Source organism: Rhineura floridana, chromosome 10 (genome assembly GCF_030035675.1).
Source record: "Rhineura floridana isolate rRhiFlo1 chromosome 10, rRhiFlo1.hap2, whole genome shotgun sequence".
NCBI lineage: Eukaryota > Metazoa > Chordata > Lepidosauria > Squamata > Rhineuridae > Rhineura > Rhineura floridana.
The window spans coordinates 82,929,774-82,944,486 of NC_084489.1; the positions used below are offsets into that span (position 1 = coordinate 82,929,774).

Consider the following 14,713-nt stretch of genomic DNA (forward strand, 5'->3'; position numbering starts at 1 on the left):
GAGTATCTAGAATTAAAGAAATGCTTTAAACATCTTATAGCCTGGAAAAAGAAACTTGCCCTGAGGGATAACTGGCAACATTTGATCAATGCATCGAAATCAAAGGATTCTTCTCTATTTTGGAAACTGGTTGTCCAGGGATGGCCAACTGATCATTCCAACGTAGATTGCCATATTCCAGTTACTACCTGGGAGAATTATTTTGCTAAACTCTATATGCGAAACCAGAACTCTGCCCTTGAGCCCAAACTGACTAGATCTAACCTGCCGGCCTGGTCATCAGTTTCTGCAAAGGAAATTATTTCCCTTATAGCTAGATTAAAATCTAACAAAGCCCCAGGTGCGGATAATATTCCGGCAGAAGTTTTTAAAGCAAATCCTGATTGGTGGGCTCCGATATTAGCGGTGCTATTCACTATGATAGATCAGTCAACTGTAATTCCACCGGATTGGGGCCTTGCAATAATAGTTCCCATACATAAAAAAGGCCCTAGAGATAATCCAACTAATTATAGGCCGATCAGTTTACTTACCATTATTAGTAAGCTCTATGCCATCCATCTCTATGACAAACTCAAAGAATGGGTTGACCAGGATAATAATATAGCAGAGGAACAAGCTGGTTTTAGAACGGGGCGTTCTACGTCAGACCATATTTTTGTTCTACAACATCTAGCCAATAAGTATACTGCTTATCCAGGAGGCTCCTTGTATGTATCTTTTATAGATTTTAGGACAGCCTTTGACTCTATATCTAGGGAACGGCTATGGGAGAAATTAGAGGCCACTAACATTGATAAGAGATTACTGTGTTTAATACGTGGCCTATATGCTAATACCTGTCTACGTGTCAGGTGTAACAAGGCAGGCCATCTAACAAGACCTATATTTACTTATAAGGGGGTGAAACAGGGATGCATACTGGCCCCCCCTTCTTTTTAATCTATATATCAACTCGTTAGTAGATAGTCTGCATAGGGTGCACTCACATTCACCAAGTTTGAATGAAAAGTCCGTGCCCATTCTTATGTACGCGAACGATATAGCCCTGCTATCACGCTCATGTGTGGGCATGAGATGTCTTCTGGCAGCACTTGCAAATTATTGCAACGTTGAGTCTCTGTCAATTAACTACGACAAAACAAAAGTCTTGGTATTTTCCAACAAAAAGCCTAAACACTTATGGTGGATTCAGAAGCACCCAATTGACCAAGTAGAAGTCTTTAAATACTTGGGAGTGACATTTCAATCTAAGGGATCCTGGGGTCCACATTTAAAAGCTGCTATATCCAACGCCCAAAGAACCACGAGAGCTCTTCTCTCCTTGTATTATAACAGGGGTGGTCAATACCTTCCTGCAGCAATTAAGGTATTTGTTATGAAGATCATACCTCAGCTATTATATGGGGCTCAAGCCAGTACTTATGAGAATTACTCTCCCCTTGAAGCAGTGCAAAATAGCTTTCTTAGATCTGTGCTGGCTGCCCCTCGTTGTATTCCCAGCAATATTCTCCGGTTGGAGGTAGGGCTCCCTACTACTGAATCACGTGTTTGGTCATACAGAATTAATTCCTGGCTGAAGATGATATTCACCCCCGTGGGTCTGACACCACTCACACTTTCGGATGCCTTCCAATCTAAGTGGAAGAAGATGATCAATGCTAAAATATCAAGTTTAGGATTTTCCCTGCCAATGATTATTAGTCTGGGTTATATAAAAGCTAAAGAAGTCATAACACAACGGATACGAGATGTAGATCTCCAGGGTCATCTGCTGCTGATCACTAAGCACAGATACAATCCAAGGCCATTTGTAATGGCTCCTTATTTAAATACTCTAACCTTACCTAGATTTAGAAGAGCCTTTACATGGGCAAGGTTTAATATTCTTCCATCGGCTCTACTGGAAGGGCGTTATAAAAAAATACCGTATAAAAATAGATTGTGTCCGTGTGGTAATGAAGAAGTAAAAATGATCGGTCATGTACTACTCTTCTGTCCTTTTTACCGAGATCTTAGATCCCATCTGATTTCTCCCATTCTACAAGATCTCCCTGGTAGGTCTGAAACTTTTTATGTAGATCATCTTTTATCTGACTATTCCCCATTGGTAACAGCTAAGGTTGCCAGCTATTGCTCTGCTGCTATTCTTTGTAGAAGATCTTTGATAACCACGGGGTAGAGATATTTGTAGTTTAACTTTTAATTGAAACTTTTAACCGATCAACTGTTTTTAGAGTTTTAAATGTTTATTGTATTTTGCTACTTTTACTGCTATGTATTAATTTGTATGTATGTGTTTTGGTCTATGACCGTAATAAATAATTGGATTGGATTGGACTATAAAAACATAACAATAAACAAAAACAAAACAATAGTGACTGCACACACATACACCCCCGCAGCCACAGGAAGGTTTGGTAGCATATTAAAAACAAAACATTATCTCAGTCTATCAAATGCCTGGGAGGAAAGGTATGTCTTTACCTGGCACCGAACAGATGACAACGAAGGCGCCAGGTGGACCTCACTGGGGAGCATATTCCACAGATGGGGAGCCACCACTGAAAAGGCCTTCTCCCTTGTCATCACCCTCCAAGCCTCCCTCAGGAAGCAAGGATCCTTCAAATGTGAAAATAGGGATAAGGAACTGCCATCTCATGGGGCCTCCCCGTGCACCACTGGCCTCTCCCCCTGCCAAATCCCCAGAGCCAGCCCAAGACAGAAGCAAAGGACAAGATGGCCCTAGGCCCCATTTTCACTACAAAAGCTGACCAGACTGGCAATTAGGATTGGGCAAATTTGTCCATTTGGGGTTCTCTCAGTTTCTCATTTTTCCAGTCTTAAGTGCAGTTCCCCACATTTCCACATCAGTTTGCAATTTTTTTTAAAAAAAGTCTTCATGAAAATTCATCAGAATTTTAGCACAAATTTCTCTTGTCATGCACATTTTTCTATGCAGTTTTTGCCTAAGATACACATTTCTGCAAAGCAATTTCCCCCCCAAAATAAAGGATGTTTGAATGTTGTTTCCATGCAGTTTTATGGACAGTTCGTCACAGCTTATGCATTTTTGTACAAATTCTTTATTCAGAGGATTTTGAAGTATGGGTGCGTTGCAGCCCCTGTATTGTTTTGCACAATGAGAATTATGTAGGTTCACCTTGAAATGCAAACTGAATAGAATTTCTTCCCCCATTGTTATAGGCAGTTGAAAATTACTTCAACACAAGCCACCATCCCTGAAGGCAGCAGGCTAGTTTAGGGGGCTTCAAACACCCCCCCACCCCAAGGGGTATAGTCATCCGAGGTCTTGGGGGGGTCTTATACTCCTTACCTTTTTGGGGAGCAGGGTCCCCGTGTCTCTAGCATCATAGGAGCCATTCAGTATGAAAGGGAAGTCTGTTAGGCACTGAGAAGAGTCTTCTAACATGCATCCTTGCCCTTTCCTGCTGATTGTAGCCAATCAGAATGAAAGGTGAGTCAGACACTGAGAAGACTCTTTTCAGTAGCTTACACTCTCCCCTTTCATGCTGATTGGCTCCTAGGGGCATCTGTTGTTGTGGGAGAAGGCATTTAACAAGGATCTCGACCCAGCAGCAAAAAGCAAAAAAGGGTGTGTGTGTGGCTGTGACTGTCATGAAGGGACCCTGCACTTCCGAATTCTCCACCACATTACCGACCACCCCACCATTTCCTGCCCCTTAGCATCTGCTGCCTGAGGCAGCTGTCTCATTCTGTCTAAAGGTAGAGCCGGCCTTGCTGCCACTCTCCTCAGCCCCCCTTTTCTCCCTGATGAGCTGTCATTTTCCATCCGTTCAACAGTGCAGGGCGATGGGTGTTGCAGGGAGGGGAAGTTGACTTTCCTGGGATCTCCCCTTCCCTGCCCCGTGCTGCTTAGCTGATGGCAGATCACCAACAGAGAGGAGGGAATATGGCTGAGTCCTGCTACTGAGCTGTCTGTGTAAGGCTACTCTTGTCCTCCATGGACAGAAAAAGGAAACATGGGAAGAACTTAGGCATATAGGAGGCTTCCTTATACTGGCTCATATAGCTTAATATGACCTACACTGACTGGCAGCAGCTGTCCAGTATTTTAGACAGGAGTCTCTCACAGCCCTACCTGGTGATGCCAGGGATTGAACCTGGGACCTTCTGCATCTGGTGATGCTCTGCCACTGAGTTATGGCCCTTCCCACCACACAGAGTGCTGGGGCCAAGAGATACAAATAGGGGTGCAGACAGTGACCCCCTTTACCTAGACTGCATTACCATGCCCTAGTCTGGGTGTAACTTGTGCATGCATAACTGAGGCTTCTCTAGAGGGGGTTGCAGCTGGCATGCTAGCCAAAGCTGGCAGAAATCCACTCCTTCGGTTCTGCTACCGGCAGCACCTGCACAGACAGGACCAAGCTTAGGAAACCCCAGCAATTCACTGCCCTCCCAATTCTCTTCTGTCTCTTCTGGACAACAAGTGAAAGCTCCTCACTTTAATTCTAAATAATTGAGAGCAGCGGTTTTCAAACCTTCTGTGATTGCAGCAAACTAAACGTTACCCTTGCAGCCGTATGTAATGATGCCCCGACAGCCCCTTCTCCTTGCGAGCTGCCATGGGGAAGGGGTGGCTTGTATCAAGAAAGGATGGAGGGGAAAGGGAGTGCTTACCCCTTCCTTTGCCCACCTTTCCCCCATTAAACTCCCCTTAGCTGCTTTTATTTTATATTAAACGTTTGCTATCCTGCTGCTCCCCAGATACCCAGAGTATCTTACTGCAAGCTTACAAAACAGGAGTAGGGAACTCTTTTCAGCCCAAGGGCCGCATCCCCTCATGGTCAGCCTTCTGAGGGCCACATGCTCATGGTGAGTGGAGCCAGGAGGAAAAGTGGGTAGAATCAATGCGACTCTTACCTTTGTATAACAATAGGCTACATGCACACTTCTACTCACTCTGTCTACACATGTCACACATACCTCTATCATGACAAACAGGAGGCATTATCCCAGTTCCAGGAAACATTCCAGCTATGCCGGAGAACTCAAGGAGGGCTCGAGCATGGCTGGTGAGAGGTGGCCCCTGTGGGTGGGTAAACCCCTGCTGGAATGTGGGCCCTCAGCAGATACCCAACCATGCCCGACCCAGTGTGCGGCAGCTGTGAAAAAGGCAAATTCCATGCTAGCGATAATTAGGAAAGGTATTGAAAATAAAACAGCCGATATCATAATGCCAATGTATAAATCTATGGTGCGGCCGTATTTGGAATACTGTGTACAGTTCTGGTCGCCTCATCTCAAAAAGGATATTATAGAGTTGGAAAAGGTTCAGAAGAGGGCAACCAGAATGATCAAGGGGATGGAGCGACTCCCTTACGAGGAAAGGTTGCAGCATTTGGGGCTTTTTAGTTTAGAGAAAAGGCGGGTCAGAGGAGACATGATAGAAGTGTATAAAATTATGCATGGCATTGAGAAAGTGGATAGAGAAAAGTTCTTCTCCCTCTCTCATAAGACTAGAACTCGTGGACATTCAAAGAAGCTGAATGTTGGAAGATTCAGGACAGACAAAAGGAAGTACTTCTTTACTCAGCGCATAGTTAAACTATGGAATTTGCTCCCACAAGATGCAGTAATGGCCACCAGCTTGGACGGCTTTAAAAGAAGATTAGACAAATTCATGGAGGACAGGGCTATCAATGGCTACTAGCCATGATGGCTGTGCTGTGCCACCCTAGTCAGAGGCAGCATGCTTCTGAAAACCAGTTGCCGGAAGCCTCAGGAGGGGAGAGTGTTCTTGCACTCGGGTCCTGCTTGCGGGCTTCCCCCAGGCACCTGGTTGGCCACTGTGAGAACAGGATGCTGGACTAGATGGGCCACTGGCCTGATCCAGCAGGCTCTTCTTATGTTCTTATGCCAACACTTGGTGCCTGCCGCTTTATCTGTTCCTTCTCGCTTTCCTGTGTCTAGAGTGATTTACAGAAGTGCGCCATCGATTGAACAATGCAAATCGGAGAAAACCGCCACTGAGAAATGTGGTGGAGTGACATGATTGATCTTCCCATTTGTATGTTTCAAGTACTAGAATCATTGCAAGCGCTGAGTGGGATGGTCACGGCAAACAGCTCGACAAATGAGGCCTCTGCTTTGCAGGGATTGGATGGTGGCGAGCAGGGAAATGTAGAAGCAAATGAGTCCCGAAATTATTATAATCAATGCTGTTATGCCACAGCTAATGGGATGCTGTATTCAGTGGCAGTCAGGTCAGCTCACAAAAGGTGGAAAAGAAATAGAAAAAGATTCTGGAATGAATGGAATTGTTATTAGAGGCCTTCAGAGAAGTGGGCTGGAGAAAAAACTATTAGGGCAGCTCTGCTTCATTGGAGAAGATGAGCACGCAATGAATGGCACAGAGATGGAAGGTGGGGAGACATCTCCCCAGAGTGCAATGGACTGAAAGGGGGTGGGAAATAAAACGGCCTGCAATGAGAAGAGGGGGGGAAGAGGGGGGAAGAGGAAGTCAGCTTTAAAACTTTGCTAGAGGAAATGGCTGATATTTTTCCCTTGTTCAGCAAATGCATAAACAGCGGAACATTTCTCCACTGCAGATGTGGCACATTGTCAGTCAGGGCAATGGCTTGGGAACAAGTAAGGTGCTTGCCCCACTTCCAGAAGAGAATATAGGAATATATAGGAATATACTGAGTCAAACCACAGGCCCATCTAGCTCAGTATTAGGGTTGCCAGGCTCAGGGCCTGAGACTGATCCTGTATCTTTAGAAGAGAAAGTCAGCCAAGTGCAAGTGTTCTTGCAACCCTGTAATGGGAAAAATCACAAGGTGGGATTCTCCCTTCCCCCTGCACAACTTTTAAAGATACAGAAGACCTCTTGGTTGCCAGGCCCGGCCTCCACGAGGTCTTCTGCATCTTTAAAAGCTGGAGATCCGGGCTTTGAAGCTGGGACTTCCTGCATGCAAGGGAGATGTTCTGCTGCAGAGCGATGAGCTATCGCCATAGGTTTGCACTGTCTGTGCATTTGGCACACAAACATACGCAGGTTTTCCTGCTGTGTACACTTGACAGGGATTCACGGCTTTCTGACGTCTCAAACGTGTGCTTGCCCATCTGGGATCTACCTCTTGAGATGTACTTTTCAAAACAAGCGTTTGGATTGCAGATATGGATTTATAACATTTTGCCAGGTCATTGGCAACATTAGGATTTGTCATATTCAGCCCTGTAAACTGCTGTAAGGATAACATGAATAATCCCACGTATGTTGTGGATCCTGCATTAAATCAGAGGGTTGGAGTGGCTGACCTTTCAGGTACCTTCTAACTGCACACCTCTGTCATTCTATGATGCCTTGCGTTCCAGAGGGGAGAGCCAGATACAAATAGGATAAACACATTTAGCCTGGATTGAAATCCAGCCTCCCAAACTATGAATAAGCTTACATGCCACTTACCTGGCACCTCAGTCTTCCCTGCATAAAATGGAAATAATAGAGGCCTCCCTTCCTAGGGCACTGGGAGAACAAGCATATCAAAGGTTGGATGGTCCTTTTAATATTAGGAAGTAGGGCTGTTTTGGTTTTGCTAAAAACCATGAGCTTTTCTGCGTGTGAATGTGCAGGCAGGGGAGAACCCAACTTACCTCACCATTCAAGAAGCAGTAAAACACAGACACAAAGAAACCCTGGAAGAAATAGAAGGAAATTGGTGTGAGATCATTTTTTTCTCCACCACAAAGGATGATGAAAAGATGCACAGAAAACGACTGGAACTTCTGGGTTAAACATCACACCTCCCCCAATTTATGTTTACTTTTATTATTATTATTATTATTATTGTTGTTGTTGTTGTTGTTGTTATTTCTATCCCAACCTTCTACCCTATAAGAGGGCACTCAGGGCAGCTTACAATAAAATCACACACATACATAATAAAATTGTACACAATAAAAAACAAAAACAGAGTAAAATTAAAATACATGAAATACAACTAAAATGCAGAAAATACTATATGTCTGTGTGTATTTCTGATGTCTGTCAGTCAAACTTTCTACAGAAACACATTGATCCCTGAGCTTTAGGTTTAATTTTAAATACATCTCCACAATGTAGCATTATCCTAGCAGAATATCAGCATATAACACCTCTGCTCAGAGATCTGCACTGGTTGCCCATTTGTTACCGCACTAAGTTCAGGGTGTTACTACAAGTAAATAAAGACCTTAACAGCTTGGGACCAATTTACCTGTGGAACTGCCTTCGCTCATATGCGCCCACTCGAGCACTTCACTTTGCAGAACAGGCACTGTTACAACCACATCATATTCATTCTGCACTTGCAAGAAATCGTTCCTTCAAGGTGGCAGCACCTACTCTTTGGAACTCATTGCCTATTGACAACAGGCAGGTGCCTTTGCTGTGTTCCTTTTGGGGCCTGTTTAAAACTTTTCGGTTTAGGCAAACTTTACCAGACATATACATGTTGATCTGTGTTAATCTTTTTAGTTAGTAGCTGTTTTCATCGTTTTCAATGTGTTTGCAATTACTGTTTTATCGGCAATTTAAATGTTTTTGGTAAACTGCTCAGAGGTCTTTACATTCAGGTGGTATTTTAATTTGGTTAAATAAAATTACAATTAAAAAAATTATCTCTCATTTCTCCAGGGAGACTCCAGGTGACTAAGAGGTAGTAATAAAAACAGAATAAAACCGCCATCCCTGACCATTGGACTTGCTGGCTAGAGCTGATGGGAGATGCAGTCCAGCAAGATCTGGAAGGCACCACAGATTAGCCATGCCCGGTCTAGATCTATGGCTGGCTGTGCATAAATCGATCCGAGGAACAAATCTCTTTAAACAGATACATGTCTTCATAAACATGTACCGTGCTAAGTTCAAGGTTCTGGTTTTGGTGTACAAAGCCCTATACAGGTTGGGACCAGGATACCTGAAAGATCGTTTTACCCCTTATATACCCAGTCGATCACTGCACTTTGCAAGTGAGGACCTCCTGCAGGTACCATCTTGTCAAGAGGTCCATTCCACACAACATAGGAAGTGGACCTTCAATGTAGTGGCACCTACCCTTTGGAATTCCTTCCTCTTAAATATTAGACAGGCGCCATCTCTGTTATCTTTTCAGCGCCTACTGAAGACCTTCCTCTTTCAACAAGCCTTTTGAGTAGAGACATCCCAGTCTACATCTGTGTTGGAACTGCTTTTAAAGAGTTTTTACAGCTTTTTTTTTGAAAGATGTTTTAAAAAATGTTCTGTTTTAATAGGTTTTTAAATATGTGTTGTTTAAATACATTTAAAAGTTTGTTTTTATGATGTTTTACGGTGTTTTTAGTATTGTTTGCTTGCTGCTCTGGGCTCCTACTGGGAGGAAGGGTGGGATATAAATGTAATAAATAATAATAATACATCATGCTATTGGCTGCCACATGCAGTCCACAAGGCATTCCTGTTACCAACACTGGCTATCATCCCTCGTCGATCACGCAATGAAGCAGTAACGAATTCACTTGTTCAAAATTTTTCTTGGACATTTTTTTTCTTAATAATGTTATTTGTTATTTAGTTTAATTTTTGTAAATTGTATTGCTTTTATTGATGTATTTTCATACTTGTGTTTATTTTTCTTTGTAAGCCGCCTTGAGGGCCTTTGGCCAAAAGGTGGGGTATAAATAACAATAACAATAATAGTGAATGACAGTGTAACACACCTGTCAAGGCAGTGCTAGTTCAGGTGTTGACCACTGCTGGGTCTTGGAAAAATGCTGCCCATTTCATGCATTTCTTTAACATCTCCTACCTGAAAAGATTGCAAGAAGGAATTGAAGTAGATGAAAAAGATCTGGGAGATATCATCTTCCCCGGGGTTAACAAAGAAGAGCATGTAGGTAATCCCCAGAAGAGGCAGAAGGACTAACGTTGCTTTGACAGCCTTCCTGTGAAGGGGAGACCAAAGGGGAAAAGTTCATTCAAAGGGCAGGAAAAGGAGAAGCGCTGATACAAGGCAACTCGTCCCCGACGAACCCAACAAAGTTGACTCTGATCTGGGCCCTTCCAGATGTCCTTTTCTATTCTGCATTCATGATTATTTGTGGTCATGATGGTATTGGGGTGGCTTATGTGGTCCTGGTTTCAATAATATCGTTTGCATCTGCAAACGTTTGGGGTGCGCGTATTGCTTCATTCCTAATCAGTGCATGTCCCATAACTTCCTGCTGAAATCCTGTAATTTTTCCTGTCACAAATATTCTTGGATTTTTTGTTGTTGTTCCGCTTTTGTTGCACTATAGCACAAAAGTGCCCTTCCAGGTGACTGGAGAACAAATAATCACAGAACAAACAATCAAGTGGAATGATGTGTGGATGGTCCAGTATACATCCACCACTAATGCACTATTATTGAATCAATAACATGGTGCAGAATACACTCACAATGAAACACCAGTCTGGAGGGGTCATTTGTGTTCCCATATAGGAAGGATGAAGAACCTGTGGTACTCTAAAAGTTGTTGGACTACAGCTCTCAGCATCCCTGACTATTGGCCATGCTGGCTGGGGCTGATGGGAGTTAGAATCCAACAACATCTGGAGGACCACAGGTTTCCCACCCCTGCCCTGTGGTAAGCAAATGTACATTTCATTGTTATAAAATATTCTTAAACTGAGCCAGACTACAACATACAAATAACTAACACTATAATTAAATGGAAGGTAATGTTAAACTGAGACATCACATTTGGCAGTGACATTTTTGAGCATGATTCCAATCATAACAACTCTATATTTAATTTTCTCTATAATAACTGCTTTCTTTTACAATGAAATCAAACCATGACACTCAAGTGACTTCAGAAAGATTAAAGTGAAGGAATGCTAAAATTACATGTTTAGTTGAATGAGATTGATTTTGCTGAGCTGAAGGTAGTTTCTAAGGTATGTGTCGGATGAAAGGCCAGAGAAATTTCAGGATCTCAGTCGAGGCTCAGGGAATTTCCAATAGCTTCCCTCAGATTTTAGAAAACAACTTAGGGGATTGGCTTTACTTATGTGTTAAAAAATGTTAGCTACTCGTCAATGAAGTTGCTTCCCTTTCTGCTGGAAATACCATAATTTGTTCATTTACTTTTTACAGAGAATCCACATAACATAACATACAATTGCACCCCATTTTCCTATGCTGTCCTGCCATATTTTTTTCAGACCTGATTTGTCACATTTCTTCCCCCCCCATTGTTTGACAAAAAAATGCAACTGTAGCATCAGCCTGTCCAGAGTTGAAATTCAAAGTGCTATTAAACCTTTTAAGGGCTACTATGACTTTAATTAGAAGATTCCTGTTTGCAGATTCCATCTGCTTTCTTGCTTCCCATTCAGTGTGGCTGGGAATTTGGTGATGAATTGCCAAGCCGTTAAAATCAGAGGAGAGGAAGGGAAGTAAAAGGAAGTCTCCCCTCTACCCCACCCCCTGGCCCTATATTGTTTGGTTGTTGCTGCCAGTGGATTCTCCTCAATAGCTCAGGGCAGCTGCTCAGTCCAGCTTGGGACTGCAGGATAGGTGTTGTGCTCACTAAAGACCTGGCTGCGACAAGGGGAATATTGCTCAACCCCAAACCCAGTGCAACTCCGTAAGAGCTGAGTTTGAGGGAAGGAATAAGCTTCTTCACTTCCCTTGACATGAAGGGTCTTAGCTGGGGCAGTAACACAGCAGCATTCTGCTCAGAGCAGGAATAATCGGAAGTTACAGGAAGCCAGATTTCATCTGAACATCAGGAAAAACGTCCTGTTAGAGCAGTACGGCAATGGAACCAATGACCTAGGGAGGTGGTGGGCTCTCCAACACTGGAGGCATTCAAGAGGCAGCTGCACAGCCACTTGTTGGGGATGCTTTAATTTGGATTCCTACATTGAGGAGGGGGTTGGACTAGATGGCCTTTTAGGCCCCTTCCAACTATACTATTCTATGTTTCCTTACCAAGAACATGGCCCCATCTCCACTGTACATCTAAGGCAGTATCATATCACTTTAAACAGTTGTGGCTTTCCCAAAAGAATCCAGGGGAACTGCAGTTTGTGAAGGGTGCTGAGAGTTGTTCAGAGACCCCTATTCCCTTCACAGAGCTATAGTTCCCAGAGTTCCTTGGGAAGAGGGATTGATTGTTTAATCACTCTGGGAATTGTAGCTCTGTGAGGGGGTCTCCAAACAACTCTCAGCACCCTTAAGCAAAACTCCATGAGGGGCAACAGAAGCCCTCCCCACACCAATGACCCTTGTTGGGAGGGTGACATTTCCCCCACCCCAGCCTTTCCTGGGGATGCATGGGGTTGTATCCAATGCTAGTTCCAACTCAGAGTAGACCTGAAGTTAATTAACATGACTAGCTTAGGTTCCTTAATGGCAACAGGTCTACTCTGAGTAGAACTTAGCTGGCTATAACTCATGGTCTTTTGCCACCTTCTCTCCCTGGTCCGTTCTATGTGGAACTGCAGTCATTGGAGCCCACATCTCCTCCCAAGGACCCCAAGGGGACCCCTCTGCTACCAGACTCCAATGACTGGTCCACAGACTCTGAGGATTAGAAGAGTCCTGGTGCCATATCCCAGTACCAAAAAGAAGCCAATGGCTGCAGAGAAAGACACTGGCCCTTTAACTGACCAGATAGAGCATTTTGGGGGGTGGGGCCTGTAGTCAATAAATGCCTAGCCCAGGCTATAAAGATCTTCCAGCTACTCCAGGACACTGCTGAGACAACTTGTATGGCTTGTCTCAGCTGAAGGACTAGCAATCGTGGACCTGCAACCCACACTTAGGTTTCTCTCCAATGTGCTGATCCTTCCCTGCCTCACCTTCCTGTCTGTCTAGAACTACTGACCTGCCCCTTACTTGGGCCTTCACTTATCTGCTATGATGGGCTTCTCCGTGGATCAGGACAAAATCTAGATTTTTTTTCTACTAGCAATATTCATTTATATTATTAACTTTATATCCTGCCCTTCTTTCCAAAGATGCCCAAGGTGGCAAACACATCAGTGATAAAAAAGTATGATAAAAACATCTAAACACAATTCCATATATAAAAACAATTCCAATGCAGATGCAGACTGGGAAGAAGATGTCTGAAAAGATAGTAGGGATGCCATCTGTCTAATATGGCAACCCAAGTACCACTGCTGAAAGAATGTTTTTAACTGTAATTGTGTTTCAGAATGTTTTTACTCTGTTTTTAGAATACTTTTCTTTTTCTTGTTAAATTGTTTTGTTGATATATTTGTCACCCTGAGCTCCCTTGGGAGGAAGGGTGGGATATAAATCCAATAAATAAATAAAATAAATAATAAAATTGTTGTTGTTGTTGTTATATGCCTTCAAGGTGATTATGACTTATGGTGACCCTATGAATCAGTGACCTCCAACAGCATCTGTTATAAACCACCCTGTTCAGATCTTGTAAGATCAGGTCTGTGGCTTCCTTTATGGAATCAATCCATCTCTTGTTTGGTCTTCCTCTTTTTCTACTCCCTTCTGTTTTTCCCAGCATTATTGTCTTTTCTAAATTTAATGGGGCCGAATTCCCAAGGGTAGGCGCTACAATGCTAAAGACCCTATATTGTATAGGAGAAACCTGCTGATAAGATGACATCTCCAGGAGGACTTCTCCTGCAAAATGCAGTGATCAGTTGGGTATATAAGGGATGATACTTTCAGCAGTATTTGGCTTACCTGTACTGTATTGTTTCTGATGTTGTTGAAGCTCTCAGTTTTGTCATTAAAATCCTAACTATGTTAAACAGAAATACAAAGTTTATCTGTAAGACAAAAGGGGAAAGAGACAACTAGATCAGCAAACCTAAATATGTAGAATGCATAACCAAACGATCAATGTGTCTGTGCAATCCAAAAGGAACCTTCTCTGGTGCAGGTTGGAATGTAATAAGGGACATTAATGAAAATTAAATTGGTCTCCTTCCTGGAGATCAGTTCCTACCATCTTCCTCTTTTCTACCTATACTGTATGAGATGAGTTTCAATATAGGAGCAAAATGTTCAGACAAAATTAAGGCACACTCATTCTAGTCTTGAGCCAAAAAATATCGAAGGAGGCAGGGAGGAAAAATGGTTATCTGAAATAAGAGCTGGCAACTGGCAACTCCTCAGAGCAATTTTATGTACCCCTGGAGGCCCTACCTAGAATATTTCCAAGTTGTAAGCAATTGGAGGCTCCACACTTCCATATCTTTCTTCCAGATTTGTGGATGTAATAACAGGGCTGTGCCAAAATCTGTCCTCCAATTTCTCATGCATTTTCTTCCCCTGTGAAGGTAGTTTCCATTATTTTGCTTCACTTTCAGGGCACATTAGAATTTCTTTAGAATTTCAGAGGGTGTGGGGTTCTGGGCTTACCTTCTCATTGTGAGGTGGCCATGGGTACTGTGTATGTTTTAATTTCTTTCCAGTAAACATGTCTCCTTCAAGTCGATCCCGACTTATGGTGACCCTACGAATAGGGATTTCATGGTAAGCAGTATTCAGAGGGGGTTTACCATTGCCTCCCTCTGTTTACTACTTCCCTAACAGTCAATCAGCATTCCATGCTCACTGAGCATGCTCAGTTGTCATTGGGCTGGTTTTTTAAAAAAAGTTTAACACTCCTTTAGACTTTTTTTCCCTACAGATATTTTGCATTTATGCAAACCTTGGGA

The 14,713-nt window shown here is 43.1% G+C and overlaps 1 protein-coding gene across 8 annotated transcripts in view; it reads right to left on the bottom strand.

Moving 5' to 3' along the window:
- Positions 1–14,713, bottom strand: part of CRHR2 (corticotropin releasing hormone receptor 2) — a 218,456-nt gene that overhangs the window by 13,169 nt on the left and 190,574 nt on the right. For all 8 annotated transcript variants that reach the window (XM_061586324.1, XM_061586330.1, XM_061586323.1 and 5 more), the window contains 3 exons: positions 13,734–13,819; positions 9,816–9,951; positions 7,645–7,686 (listed from right to left, as the gene is read on the bottom strand). In XM_061586324.1, coding sequence (XP_061442308.1) covers positions 7,645–7,686; positions 9,816–9,951; positions 13,734–13,819 — 264 coding nt within the window. The remainder of the gene's footprint in view (positions 1–7,644; positions 7,687–9,815; positions 9,952–13,733; positions 13,820–14,713) is intronic.